Source organism: Coregonus clupeaformis, unplaced genomic scaffold, assembly GCF_020615455.1.
Source record: "Coregonus clupeaformis isolate EN_2021a unplaced genomic scaffold, ASM2061545v1 scaf1752, whole genome shotgun sequence".
NCBI classification, from domain to species: Eukaryota; Metazoa; Chordata; class Actinopteri; order Salmoniformes; family Salmonidae; genus Coregonus; species Coregonus clupeaformis.
In genome coordinates, this window is record NW_025535206.1 from 95591 (window position 1) to 110178 (window position 14588).

Here is a 14588-nt window from a genome sequence, read left to right on the forward strand (position 1 = left end):
CCTGCAGTGACAGACGTGTCCCCCTGCTTAAGCCAGTACATGTCCAGGCCCGTCTGAAGTTTGCTAGAGTGCATTTGGATGATCCAGAAGAGGATTGGGAGAATGTCATATGGTCAGATGAAACCAAAATAGAACTTTTTGGTAAAAACTCAACTCGTCGTGTTTGGAGGACAAAGAATGCTGAGTTGCATCCAAAGAACACCATACCTACTGTGAAGCATGGGGGTGGAAACATCATGCTTTGGGGCTGTTTTTCTGCAAAGGGACCAGGACGACTGATCCGTGTAAAGGAAAGAATGAATGGGGCCATGTATCGTGAGATTTTGAGTGAAAACCTCCTTCCATCAGCAAGGGCATTGAAGATGAAACGTGGCTGGGTCTTTCAGCATGACAATGATCCCAAACACACCGCCCGGGCAACGAAGGAGTGGCTTCGTAAGAAGCATTTCAAGGTCCTGGAGTGGCCTAGCCAGTCTCCAGATCTCAACCCCATAGAAAATCTTTGGAGGGGAGTTGAAAGTCTGTGTTGCCCAGCGACAGCCCCAAAACATCACTGCTCTAGAGAAGATCTGCATGGAGGAATGGGCCAAAATACCAGCAACAGTGTGTGAAAACCTTGTGAAGACTTACAGAAAACGTTTGACCTGTGTCATTGCCAACAAAGGGTATATAACAAAGTATTGAGAAACTTTTGTTATTGACCAAATACTTATTTTCCACCATAATATGCAAAAAATTCATAAAAAATCCTACAATGTGATTTTCTGGAGAAAAAAAATCTCATTTTGTCTGTCATAGTTGACGTGTACCTATGATGAAAATTACAGGCCTCTCTCATCTTTTTAAGTGGGAGAACTTGCACAATTGGTGGCTGACTAAAAAACTTTTTTTCCCCACTGTATGTGCAGTGTTTGAGTCTGCAGTCCTTTAGCTCACTTAGCAGACAAGACCTGCTTTATGATGTACTACAAACCCATGGCAGGGTTAGACAGATGGATATACAGACAATATTGACTTGGGTCCCAGCCCATGTGGGGGTAAAGGGGAACAAGGCAGTTGATGTACTGGCTAAACAAGAACTTAGTAGTGGGGATGTTGATGTTTAGTTTCAATGAGCAATGCAGAGGCAAAAAGCCTGATATGGACAGTGGTGGTGCAGAGATGGCAGGAGCAGTGGAATAGAGATACTAAAGGCAGACATTTATTCCAAGTACAGAGGAAAGTCTGGGAGGGGAGGACGGCAGGAAGAGACAGAAGAGAGGAGGCTATTTTTACAAGATTAAGGGGCGGACACAGCCGTCTGAATAAGACTTTAAATGTGATGGGAAAGCATCCAACAGGAAAGTGTGATTATTGCCAGGAAACAGAGTGGAGCATGTACTGACACAGTGTGGGCGGTATGAGTGGGAAAGAGGCTGAGATCCAGTATGAGGGAGAAGTGGATACAGAAAATTAGTTTAAAGAGTATACTAAGTAGAACGTCATTATATACAGTCTACATTTTTTGTTATATTTTTTAAGAGAAACGGGGCTGGCAGGTAGGATTTAGTTTCTCCCCTTCTCTGGCTCACACTCCAGTACAGTTGGTGGCGGTAATGCACCTTAACGTTGGATGCCAACTGCCGATAACCCCACCGAAGAAGAAGAGTCCACAGAAAACTGACAAGTCAGGGGACATACGTAGGGTAGTACGGTTGTCAGCTGTCAGTGCACTTTACAGCCTGGTAAGTTTAATTCCGTTGGCTACTTTACTGGAAATATCATGTGTTCAGGAACATTTTATAAAAAAAAAACTAAAATCATGAAGGCCTAATACAGATACAGCTGGCCACGTTACTCGAGCAAATAGTGTAATAATTTCTCTATTAAAAAGGGGAAACGGTAAGGTTAGCTTGAAAATAAAGTACATAATGACTTCGCGCAAAGTTAGTATCTTCAAAACCCAAACATTTAAATACATTTAAGCATGTAGCTGCAACACGGAAGCAAAGATTGTCAGTAAGTTTCGTTTTACTGATACATTTCGCTCTCCAGAGTGACGCACATAAACTGGATTACCGTTCTCCCTGTAAAAACATGCAAAGCTTTTTCAAAGCATTGCAACCACCTTGGAAAATAACGTATTTTTATATTATTATTTATACCAGCATTTCATTTGAAAGTTTACACAAATATTGTTATGTTGATACGGAGTGTTGCTGGCCTTTTAATCCATCGATTCCATTGGCCACAATGCAATACACTGTATATGAATTACATACTGGTTTATAGAGAGAAAATCACTATTATTTGTGCCGATGATCCCCAAGTTTTCACCATCATTGTAAAGCCCTAGTTATTTTGTTTATTTTGTAACCGGTGTGAAATGACTAGGTAGTTAGTCGTGCTCGCTAGTAACGTTTCAATCAGTGACGTCACTCCCTCAGATCTTGAAGTAGTTATTTCCCTTGCAAGGGCCGCGGCTTTTGTGGAGCGATTGGAATTAAACGAATCTGTCCATGACTCTAAGGTCAACCCTGTTACGTGAACTAAACTCTAATTTTAATATGGTGAAGCTATTCCTTAAAAAATAAACATTGGCCATCTAATATACAAATTATAGTGTAAAAGCAGTTGAGCTGGTTCTACTCGTTTTGGCCATTCTCTGGTGTTTTGTGTTGGAAAACTGAGTGAGTCGAGAATAACACGTCAACCCTGTTACCCATAGATAGACAGGATGGAAATGTTTTCACCATTTAAAAAATAATTTATGAAGCTTTCATTCAATTGCCCTTCCCTGTTGCATACAACAAGCTTCCATTTCCCCTGTCACAAGGATTTATGGCTGATAAAAAATAAATAAAAAAGATGAAATCGTCAACACTTATGGTCAACTCTGTTACTTTATTTGTCACAAAAAAAATTCTGATAAATAAACTTTTTCCCCACAAAGTTGCACTACTCCAAAGGCACCTAATTGGTGGAACGACCCCAATATTGTGAACATACCAATAGCTATACCAAAAAACATAAATTGGGTTATAAGCACCATATACATGGCAATTGATTACAATGTAATATCTTTAGAATGAGTTATCAACATTGCAATGTTTTGAAATGTGGGCTTTTATTTTGAAGGTTTCTTCATTACCATACAAAGGTGACGTCATAATTTGTGCTGTTGGCAGAATAGTAATTTAAACAGAATACTCCCAGACAACACTGCAGCAGCCAGTTGTAGTTCCATCATGGCCGAGGATATGTTTTCCCTCATGAGTCTCGAAGACGAACTGAGCTGTAGCATCTGCCTCTGTGCTTTCGACTGCCCGGTGACAATTCCATGTGGACACAACTTTTGCCAAGAGTGTCTCTTAGAAACCTGGAAAGACAACTACAGCTGTCCACAATGCCGGACCCACTTCACCACCAAACCAGAGCTGAAGAAGAACACCGTCCTCAGCACTGTTGTGGAAACGTTCAAAATGAAGTCTAATAAACGCGACCTCCCCAATGAGATGGGCGACTTAATCAAATGGGATGCGGTCAAGACGGAGCCCAAAGAGGTGGTTATCTTGTGCGACACCTGTATGGAAGCCAAAGCATTCAAGACCTGCCTCACCTGTATGGCGTCGTTCTGCATTGAGCATGTGAGGCCTCATCAGGAGAACCCGGTGTTTGGTGCGCATCAGCTGAACGAGCCTCTGGGCGACCTGCGCGAGCGTATCTGCTCCGACCACCACAAGCTGATGGAGTTCTACTGTGACCAACATGGCCGCTGTATCTGTGGTGTCTGTCTGCAGCAGGTGCATAAAGGCTGTACCTTCTCCACCCCTGACGAACAACGGGCACTGCAAGAGGTACGTTTACAAGAAATGTCAATACACCCCATCTACTGTCAGGCATACAGTAGTGTTGTGCCAGCCCAGTGCCCCCATGTAGTGCATTGCAACCTCTGCTTAGAGGTCTGGACCTTCTTATAAGGGAAGGGGATACCAAAGATTTGTATAACTAACACAAGATAGACCAGAGCCTGTCGTTTCAATGGGAGCAAATTAATCATAGTGGGAAAAACAATCAAGGAGGTGGGCAGACCCAAGCATGAGCTAGTGAGATCCTATTGGTTCGTTCTAGCATTTATTTGCATATTTCCATTAGGGAACGCCTACTCTGAAGTGTGTGTGTGTGTGTGTGTACAATAACTCAGTTCGCATTTGCACTCCTTCTAAACAACGCCGTTTTTAGAAACTTTGACAAAAGTTAGTCTACAAAACCCAGTCCACTCTGTTATAGATTCTAGTTTTGGAAACTGAATGTTGGCAAAAATCTACGACTGCCGGCCCCTGGGCTTCCTCTAATCACCTTATTTGGTAGTGAGTGGAAACTCTAACCGGATGCTTCACATATAATCGATGTCCACGTCATCAGTGCCCAGGGAGCAGTTGTTGTTAGGGGTTAACTGCCTTGCTCAAGGGCAGAACGGCAGATTTTTCAACCTTGCCAGCTCAGGGATTCAAACCACCTTTCGGTTATTGGCACAACGCTCTTAAACGCTAGGCTACAGGCGTAAAGGTCACTGGTTCAAGCCTCAGTACTGACTGTTTACCCTATTTTGCTACAGAAGTGATCACTGTAGTCCTAAAATAAAACAAGTTAAACCATCTTAAGAGTTAGAAATGTTTGTTATTTATTTGGTTGAAAATAATATTCATTCATATCTCATTCAGTCTGATTTGAGGGGCAAGTTGAGTCAGCTGGATGGAAAGATTGACAAGAACCAGACGGTCATCTCTCAGATGAGGGAGCAGCAGAGCAAGTTGAAGGTGAGCTATCACTTTTTAAACAAAGGACTCTAGAAAAATGTATTAAAAACAACTGCTGCATTCACTAAGAAGTAATCAATATATAAAGCAGTTTTGAAAGCTTTGAGCACCTGGAACAACTAAATATCGAACACCCACACTAAGAGCTGTGTGAGATGCTATGAGAGAGAGAGATCAATTTGAGAACTCCACATATACTTTGTGTCCATCTCCTCCAGGACTCTGCAACCAGCAGGAAGAAAGCCCTGGAGGACGAGTACCGCCAGATCCGGGAGCTGCTGGACCGTGACGAGCGTGAGGCTCTGAACACGGTGGACCGCGAGCAGGAGAGCGGTCAGACCAAACTCCAGAACCTCATAAAGAAGTTCAACCAGAACATTGAGAAGCTTAGCGCAGCAAAAGACGGCGTCAGTAGCCTGCTCAGTCAGACTCAGACCCTGGCGTTCCTACAGGTGAGTGCAGTGTAGCGGAGGTGGTTTCAGTGAACTGCTCTCACTCAGGTGATGAGCAACCTTGCCTGAAAGCGGAATACTTGCGTCAGCTCTCGGCCTTAGCTCAGTGGGCTAACACAGTCTTGAAATTACGATATTGACTATAATGTATCTTATTGTTGGTTTTTACATTTTACTTTGGGACAGGCCTCATTTGACATGCCGTCAGTGGTGGCCTTTGACCCCTATACCCCGAAGGTCAACCTGGACTCTAAGGCCGTGGCAGCCTGGCATGCCTACTCTGCAGTCCTGAGGGAGCATCTCACACATGTACTGAAACAGCCTGTAGAGGCCAGACTGCAGATACTCAAACCAGGTGTGTGTGTGTGTGTATACAAGTGTATGAAACATGCTTATGGGCAGCATTTGTATGATGCCTTGTGATATTTAATTTAATTCCAGAACTTTGCATGGACATGTTCGACAATGGTGAGTTTTATATTGGAGAGCAATAAGGGATCAAACAATGAGTCCAATTAATCAATAATTCACAATCCAACATCATATCCCTCAAATTGGTTACCAATCTGGTGGTGTAAGGTATTTGCTTTCCAGATTCCAAGCATTATACTTAGGAGAATACCTAAGTGAAATAGTCACCACTAGCCGGCCTCCGTCCAGTACCGTGCCCTGAACTTTAGTCACTGTTACTAGCCGGCTACCACCCAGTACTCAACCCTGCACCTTAGAGATTGCTGCCCCATGTACATAGTCATTGAACACTGGTCACTTTAATAATGTTTACATACTGTTTCACCCACTTCATGTGTATATACTGTATTCTAGTCAAGGCCTATCCTATATAACTATGGCTGTAAATACCATTTCTATTCATAATGTCTATACACACCATCATATACTAAGTGTACAAACCATTAAGAATATCTGCTTTTTCTATGACAGACTGACCAGGTGAATCCAGGTGAAAGCTATGATCCCTTATTGATGTCACTTGTTAAATCCACTTCAATCAGTATAGATGAAGGGGAGGAGAGGTTAAAGAAGGATTTTTCAACCTTGAGACATGGATTGTGTATGTGTACCATTCAGAGGGTGAATGGGCAAGAGAAAATATTTGTGCCTTTGAACAGGGTATTGTAGTAAGTGCCAGGCGCACCGATTTGAGTGTCAAGAACTGCAACGCTGCTGGGTTTTTCACACACCGCAGTTTCTCATGTGTATCAAGAATGGTCCACCACCCAAAGGACATCCAGCCAACTTGAAACAACTGTGGGAAGCATTGGCGTCAACATGGGCCAGCATTCCTGTGGAATGCTTGACACCTTGTAGAGTAGGGATGGGCATGATGTCATAGATTTAAAAAAAGATCTATATACTGTGTGGCGACAAAGTGCCAGGCACGTCTTTCTCCATGCACACAATTCATGCTCATTCATTGTTTTCATGGTATGAATTGTTTGTCAATGTTTATGAAACCCCCGCTATATATCAAAAGTATAACCAGTAGTAAATGTAGGCTACCGTTAATCATTGCCATTTCCCCATTCATCTAGAATGTTTGGTTATGGTAATTTCTGTTTATTCAATGTATTAATACTGCATACCGTTCTCATTCTCGTAGTGTACAGGTTGTTTGGAGAGCTCACAAACTAATGTCTGTTTTATCATAGAAAGAATGTAACCAGCTACATTTCTTAATCTGTTTTTCTTGAAGTTAATCTTGCATTTTACCAGAGAAAAAGAGACTACACATCAGAGCGCTGATAAATGCCAGTTGGTGAATTCTCATCTGAGTGGATAAGTGCAACTGAAGCATAAAATGAGTCTGATGCCAAGCAGAAACTACAACTAGCTCTGTGACAAATCAAATCAAATCAAATGTTATTTGTCACGTGCCAAATACAACAGGTGTAGACCTTAACGTGAAATGCTTACTTACAAGCCGTTAACCAACAATGCAGTTCAAGAAATAGAGTTAAGAAAATATTTACTAAATAAACTAAAGTAAAAAATGAAAAGTAACACTAAATTACATAACAATAACGAGGCTATATACAGGGTGTACCGGTACAGAGTCAATGTGCGGGGGTACAGGTTAATTGAGGTAATGTACATATAGGTAGGGGTAAAGTAACTGTGCATAGATAATAAACAGCGAGTAGCAGCAGTGTAAAAACAAAGGGGGGGGTCAATGTAAATAGTCCGGGTGGCCATTTGATAAATCATATGCTTATCAAGCACAAAGAAACGTTCTCGGAGCTGGACAAGCAGTAGCAGAAATCTCGCATTACATCTTTTGCCACTGCAAAGCGCAGCTGTGACTCCACCAGTGCAGAACAGGTAAAAGTGTCCACATGCTTCCCAGACTAAACAGTTCGGTAGAGTTTGTGTATATATTATTATTTTGTGACGTTTTGGACTTCGGTGAGTTTTTTTCCCGGCTGTTAGGGCACACAGCATTTTTTTCTGGAGGCAAGCTGAAGTTCGGAGCCGAAGTCACGCCCCTTCGTCGGTGATTGGTCAACAATAGGGATTCTGCAAAGTCTTTGTCATTCAACGAGAGACCACTCATTCATGCACATTTTTAAATGGAAAAATACTGAACTAAACATCTTAGTTAGATATAAAATTGCGCGATTAAGCTCGTCGGCAAAAACGTCAAAATTAATGAGATTTCTTAAATTATCTTAGATTAATTCTGACTGACTACGGTGTCTCAAAATGGACAAACAGTAGTATTGCTGCTTTCTTGTTTTTCAAGCGAAGGTCTTACGGGAGAATGCAAGCACACTCGTTTGGTTAGGCTAGCCAAGTTCGGCTAGGCGCCAGCCGAACTGAAGCAAGCTGACCCCTTAACACAGCTCATTGGTTTCAATTAATGATTCTCAAATGGCAATTTTAGCAATTAGAACTTGTTGTCTGTAATGGTTATGATCAATTATGCATGATTGTTGTCACGATCGTCGGAAGGAGCGGACCAATACGCAGCGCGTGGAGTGAACATGATGACTTTATTTATAAAGCAACCACGTAAAAACAACAAAAGACGATAGTGAAGTCCTAACGTAACAATACACTGAACTTGGAACAATAACCCACAAAACACAGGAGAAAACACACAGAATATATATGGCTCCCAATCAGAGATAACGAGCCGACAGCTGACACTCGTTACCTCCGATTGGGAGTCATTAACCAATCACCAAAAACACAAACAAATGAAACTCACCCAACCCAACACCACCAAATGAAATACACCCTGGCTCTAACACACAGTCCTTGGAGCCAGAGTGTGACAGTACCCCCTAAAGGTGCGCACTCCGGGCGCACCAGCATACAGTCTAGGGGAGGGTCTGGGTGGGCGTCTGTCCCCGGTGGCGGCTCTGGCCCCGGTCGTGATCCCCACCCCACCGCAGTCACAACCTGCTTCGGTAGCCTCCTCCCAATGACCACCCTCCAACTAACCCCACCTGGACTAAGGGGCAACACCGGACTAAGGGGCAGCATCGGACTAAGGGGCAGTACCGGACTACGGGGCAGTACCGGACTAAGGGGCAGTACCGGACTAAGGGGCAGTACCAGGCTAAGGGACAGCACCAGGATAAGGGACAGCACCAGGATAAGGAGCAACACCGAGCTAAGGGGGCAGCACCTGACTAAATGGCGGATCCTGGCTGGCTGGCTCATGGCTGGCTGACGGATCTGGCTGCTCATGGCTGGCTGACGGATCTGGCTGCTCATGGCTGGCTGACGGATCTGGCTGCTCATGGCCGACTGACGGATCTGGCTGATCCTGTCTGGCAGAAGGCTCTGGCTGATCCTGTCTGGCAGAAGGCTCTGGCTGATCCTGTCTGGCAGAAGGCTCTGGCTGATCCTGTCTGGCAGAAGGCTCTGGCTGATCCTGTCTGGCAGAAGGCTCTGGCTGATCCTGTCTGGCGGAAGGCTCTGGCTGATCCTGTCTGGCGGAAGGCTCTGGCTGATCCTGTCTGGCAGACGGCTCTGGCTGATCCTGTCTGGCGGAAGGCTCTGACGGCGTTGGGCAGACGGGCAGTTCAGACGGCGTTGGGCAGACGGACAGTTCAGGCCCCGTTGGGCAGACGGCAGACTCTGGCCGTCTGAGGCGCATCGTAGGCCTGGTGCGTGGTGCCGGAACAGGAGGTACCGGGCTGAGGACACGCATCTCAGGGCTAGTGCGGGGAGAAGCAACAGGGCATGCTGGACCCTGGGGACGCACCGTAGGCCTGATGCGTGGTGCCGGAACTGGAGGTACCGGGCTGAGGACACGCATCTCAGGGCTAGTGCGGGAAGCAGCAACAGGGCATGCTTGGCCCTGGGGACGCACCGTAGGCCTGATGCGTGGTGCCGGAACTGGAGGTACCGGGCTGAGGACACGCATCTCAGGGCTAGTGCGGGGAGTCGGAACAGGGCATGCTGGACCCTGGGGACTCCCATAACGCCTAGTGCGGGGAGCCGGAACAGGGCATGCTGGACCCTGGGGACTCACCTCACGCCTAGTGCGGAGAGCAGGAACAGGCCGGGCGGGGCTGGCGACGCGCACCGTATCCCTGGTGCGAGTGGCCGGAACAGGCCGGGCCGGGCTGGCGGCGCACCGTATCCCTGGTGCGTGGAGTAGGAACAGGCCGGGCTGGGCTGGCGAAGCGCACCGTATCCCTGGTGCGTGGAGTAGGAACAGGCCGGGCTGGGCTGGCGAGCGCACCGTATCCCCGGTGCGTGGAGTAGGAACAGGCCGGGCTGAGCTGGCGACGCGCACCGCATACTTGGTGCGTATGGCAGGAACAGGCCGAACCGGGCTGGCGACGCGCACCTTACACTTAGTGCGAGGGACCGGAACAGGCCGTACCGTACGGGGAACACACACTACTGGCTGCACCTCGGGACTAGGAACGGGCCGGACCGAACTGGTTACACACCCCAGTACCTCACGCCGTGCCTCAACACCTTCCTTCCCTGCTTTACCCAGTAGTACTGTGACACTCTGGCTCTAGGACTTTTGTATGTGAGCTAGAGTGTATGTTGTTTTGTTGGGGATTTGGGTGTTTTTCTATGTTGGTAGTTCTGTCGGGTGTATTTCTATGTTTGCAGGTCTGTGGGTTGTTTTTCTAGGTGTTGTATGTTGTAGTCAATGACTCCCAATCGGAGGTAACGAGTGTCAGCTGTCGGCTCGTTATCTCTGATTGGGAGCCATATTTAAACTGTCAGTTTTCACCTTTGTTTGGTGGGTTATTCTGTCACGATCGTCGGAAGGAGCGGACCAATACGCAGCGCGTGGAGTGAACATGATGACTTTATTTATAAAGCAACCACGTAAAAACAACAAAAGACGATAGTGAAGTCCTAACGTAACAATACACTGAACTTGGAACAATAACCCACAAAACACAGGAGAAAACACACAGAATATATATGGCTCCCAATCAGAGATAACGAGCCGACAGCTGACACTCGTTACCTCCGATTGGGAGTCATTAACCAATCACCAAAAACACAAACAAATGAAACTCACCCAACCCAACACCACCAAATGAAATACACCCTGGCTCTAACACACAGTCCTTGGAGCCAGAGTGTGACAATTGTGCGCTGTTGGCATATAGATAAATGCACATATATTTTCCAGTGTATTCTAAAAATAGATTTTGTTTTAGAGTACTCAAAAACATAATGCGAGTACTCGAACAGTCAAAAAATGTCAAATGCCCATCCCTATTGTAGAATCCATCCCCCAGACGATTTGAGGCTGTTCTGAGGGCAAAGGGGGGGGGGTGCAACTCAATATTAGGAAGGTGTTCTTAATGTTTTGTACACTCAGTGTATACATTTATATTCCGGACTCTGACATTGCTCGTTCTAATATTTCTTAATTCCTTTTTATTTTTGAGATTTACGTGTATTGTTATTACTGCACTGTTGGAGCTAGGATCACCAGCATTTCACTACACCCGCAATAACATCTGTGAAATATGTGTACATGACTAATACAATTTGATTTCTTCCCAACAGCTGAGAGGTTTGCTCCTCCTCTGCTGCCAAATTCCTATGAAATGGGTGAGTGCCGTTATGCCCTCGTCTTTATAATAACTACATAATAACTCCTGCTGGCATACAGTAGTGGTTGTAACATTGCAGAAACGTATGGCTTTTGTCTGGCTAAATTGTACATCCACAATAGTTTGTGAAATAAGTAATAGACTCGTTGTGGTGATCACTCATAGCCTAATCACAACCTTGGGCACTGTATTTACTTTGATACAGTGTGACACTAACTTAAGTTTCATCTGGTCTTTGTTTCAGGAGGCATGCCACCACCGGGTAATCCGAGACTGCCTAGATCCCACAGCCCAGGAGCTCCTCTCAGGGCAAACCAGAAGAAGAAGCCTCCACAAGATTCAAACCGAGAGAGAAGTAGGCTATTACAAGATGGGTCGTTGTGGCCTTGTACCCTGATAAAGATTGCCTTGTAGTGTCTAGGTACATTCTACCAAGACACTATATTGAACCATTCAACAAGCATAGAATATGATACACCGACTAGGTCTCTCCGTTTCCTTATCGGACCAGACAAAAACAGGGGAAATACAGCTTGTCCTCTTCATTCAGATACATCTGTGACATGGATGGTTCAAAAACCAGCTAGCAGATTATTGTTGTACTGTCAGTAAAGACTTACTACCACTCTATTTACACCTCTAACGGGTTAACAATGACCCAGAGTTACTTTTTTGATCCTACAAGTCTCTCAACCGGACTTCAATGCCATTTCTCCCTTTCAGAGTCAGACAAGAAACGAGATCACAAGGAAGGGAAAGAACATAAGACTGACAGTGAGAACTGATTTTTCAGTGTTTTTATGTGTATTTAGTTCAATAACTGCCAAGCTCAGATAACAGGTATGGTGTGGTGTGCTGTGCATGGCATGTGTCAAGTAACATCACAAGTGAAAGTGTTATTTGTTTATGATCCGGTTTAACAGGCTTATGGCTGTTCAGACTGTTCTGCAAACCTTAGTTGGGAAGAGCGCTTAAAGGGATATTTCTAAATTTTGTCAAATAACCCAATTTTGGCAATTGAGCACACTAGATGCTCCCATAGACTTCCAGTCATTGCGCTACTACTAGTTAGCAATCACGCCAGAAACTACTTTCAACTTCCTTCAAACTGCACGCAGAGACACTAAAATGGTATCAATGAGTTCATTGGACTCTGGGTACGTAGAAAAAAGGGGCTTAATTGCCAAAATGTCAAACTATCCCTTTAACCTACATGCCTTAGGCAGCAGCTGACTCCTACAATATTGGGTAAAAGAACTGCCTGCCATCATTGGAAATGAAAAGATATTCTAAGTTAATTGTTTGTCTTCCATCAGAAAATCCCCAAAAGCCACCTAATGCTCCCAGAGAGTCCACCTCTCCTGTTCCACACACACCAAGGGAGCACCCCAGAGGTGCCTCAGCAGAACGCAGACCCAGGAACAGGGAGAACCCAGGTAGAACTGTTGTTCATGCAAAAAATCTCTATACACTGGGGAAATGTTGCTTAAAATTATGGAATTCAGCTGCATGAGCAGAGAATATAAGTGAGCCTCCAATGACACATTTGAATGCAATTCTGGATACTTGTCACAACTGGGGGGTATTCCAGAAAGATGGTTTAACAAATGTAGGATTCCCTGAACATATCCGGCTTCTCTTAACCAGATGAGGGCTCCAGAACGGCTGCTTCTCGTTTAAGTAATTATGCTTAGCGAATTGCAGATTGGTTGATCCGACAACTGGCGCGTGCAGGCAACATTCAAAAAGGTCCTTATGTCGATGACAGGAAAAAATATATAGGTAAATGCTTAAGTGAAGTGGCACGATTCCAATATCTAATAGGCCTAGCTTACACACATGGGTGATTAGTAATAATGCTAACACTTTGTAGAGCACTTTTATTGTAACACTGGTGATATTTGTGTCAAGGCTATGGCCTAATATGTAAGTTGTAGTAGCCTATGTCACAATTGCAATGGTAGGTCCATTCCATAGCCTATGTAGGATGAATAATAATTGGAGTGCTTTTCATGACAACATGTGTTCTATGTTTAGTTGTAACACCAATGATGTTTGTTAAATCTGCGGGATGAATTAGGCTATTTATAATTTGTAGCATGTTGCTTAGGTTTATTAATTTGAGATTAGCAAGGCATTGCAGCCTACTGTACCTGCAATTCTGTAAAATACCTCCTTGATTATACGGACAGCTTGATGGCCAGGGAATGCAACAAAGACACTCTTCTTACGGCTCTACGCACAGTTGCCTTGCCAAATCGTTCAGCATCGCCCTCATTGTACAGGAAACCTGCAGTGGCCAATAGCTAAGTAATACAGAGTTTGAAGGCCTATAGCAGTAAAGGCGAAACCACGTTGGATTACATTGGCTATGTACAGGTTGAGTAAGTTGGCCAGATATGATTGATTGTGCGGAAAAACGATAACGTTCCAAAAGAGAACCTTCTGAATTATCTAAAGGATCTAGTCGAGGTCCAAAAATGTGTTCCCTTTGTAATGCACGGCAAATAACGCAGGCTCTGATGTCAATTGGATTTTCCGCAAAGGGACAGGCCATAGTGACGGACAACAATCTGATTGGCGGGGAAGCCCAGTCTTTATTCACCAGGACAGGCTAAGATCAAGTTAACCTCTTAGGTAGCAGGTTTGCTTCAGAGCATTCGTTGCTATGGTTGATCAGGCTATAGGTCGAGTTCTCTATCTGGAACCGGAAATTCTGAGTTTGCTCAAATTCTAGTTTGACAGATCTCGCCAACTCACTAATCCAGCTTTCTGAAATACCCCTCTGGTTTATCAGTCACCTATGCACTCTACAAAACAAATGTCATGCCATTTTTCTTACAGGACCACCAAGTGTTCCCCCAAGTATCACGTCTGCAGCAAAACGAACTGACCTTCTACAATGTAAGTTCACGAGTGTTACGAAACCACTTAGCAAACCGACTCTGGCTCAATCTAGGGAAGCTAGGATGGGCTATAAGTTTGCCAGAAGATACCGACCCTACCGTTACGCTTGTTTACACTGAGCTGCACTGGGGCCGGAATGTAATCATGGTTACATTAAGACACTGGAGCCGGCGTGAGATATGGTACGGATGCAGGGAAAGGATATGCCACTGTGCTCCAAACGTTACCTTTATCCACACTGATCCATCGAGAAGATTTAAATACTGTTTGTTTTCTTGGTAAAATGCCATTTTCGTCCTCATGCTAGCCAGCAGTAGCTACCACAGCCATTTTGGACTGGTAGTGTCAGCCAATCAGCTCTT

The 14588-nt window shown here is 44.8% G+C and overlaps 1 protein-coding gene across 2 annotated transcripts; it reads left to right on the plus strand.

Annotated features, from left to right (window-relative positions):
• The first annotated feature begins 1642 nt into the window (after positions 1-1642).
• LOC121533144 (E3 ubiquitin/ISG15 ligase TRIM25) lies at positions 1643-14373 on the plus strand. Of its 2 annotated transcripts, XM_045218718.1 has the most exons (10): positions 1643-1724; positions 3118-3836; positions 4704-4799; positions 5018-5251; positions 5438-5606; positions 11273-11317; positions 11564-11674; positions 12043-12093; positions 12636-12755; positions 14164-14373. In XM_045218718.1, exons 2-10 carry the CDS (start codon positions 3228-3230, stop codon positions 14343-14345), a joined length of 1617 nt encoding a protein of 538 aa, XP_045074653.1. In that variant the 5' UTR covers positions 1643-1724; positions 3118-3227; the 3' UTR covers positions 14346-14373. The 2 variants fall into 2 exon arrangements, with proteins under 2 accessions (XP_045074653.1, XP_045074654.1); XM_045218719.1 differs by lacking the exon at positions 12043-12093 and having other exon boundaries at positions 14164-14372.
• The last annotated feature ends 215 nt before the right edge of the window (positions 14374-14588 follow it).

Bases quoted from the DNA above. Each gene is read 5' to 3' on its own strand.
- LOC121533144 (XM_045218718.1), top strand. From the start codon at position 3,228: ATGGCCGAGGATATGTTTTCCCTCATGAGTCTCGAAGACGAACTGAGC. The intron at 5,252-5,437 runs GTGAGTGCAGTG...ACTTTGGGACAG, and splicing joins AGACCCTGGCGTTCCTACAG to GCCTCATTTGACATGCCGTC. The intron at 12,094-12,635 runs GTGAGAACTGAT...GTCTTCCATCAG, and splicing joins GAAAGAACATAAGACTGACA to AAAATCCCCAAAAGCCACCT.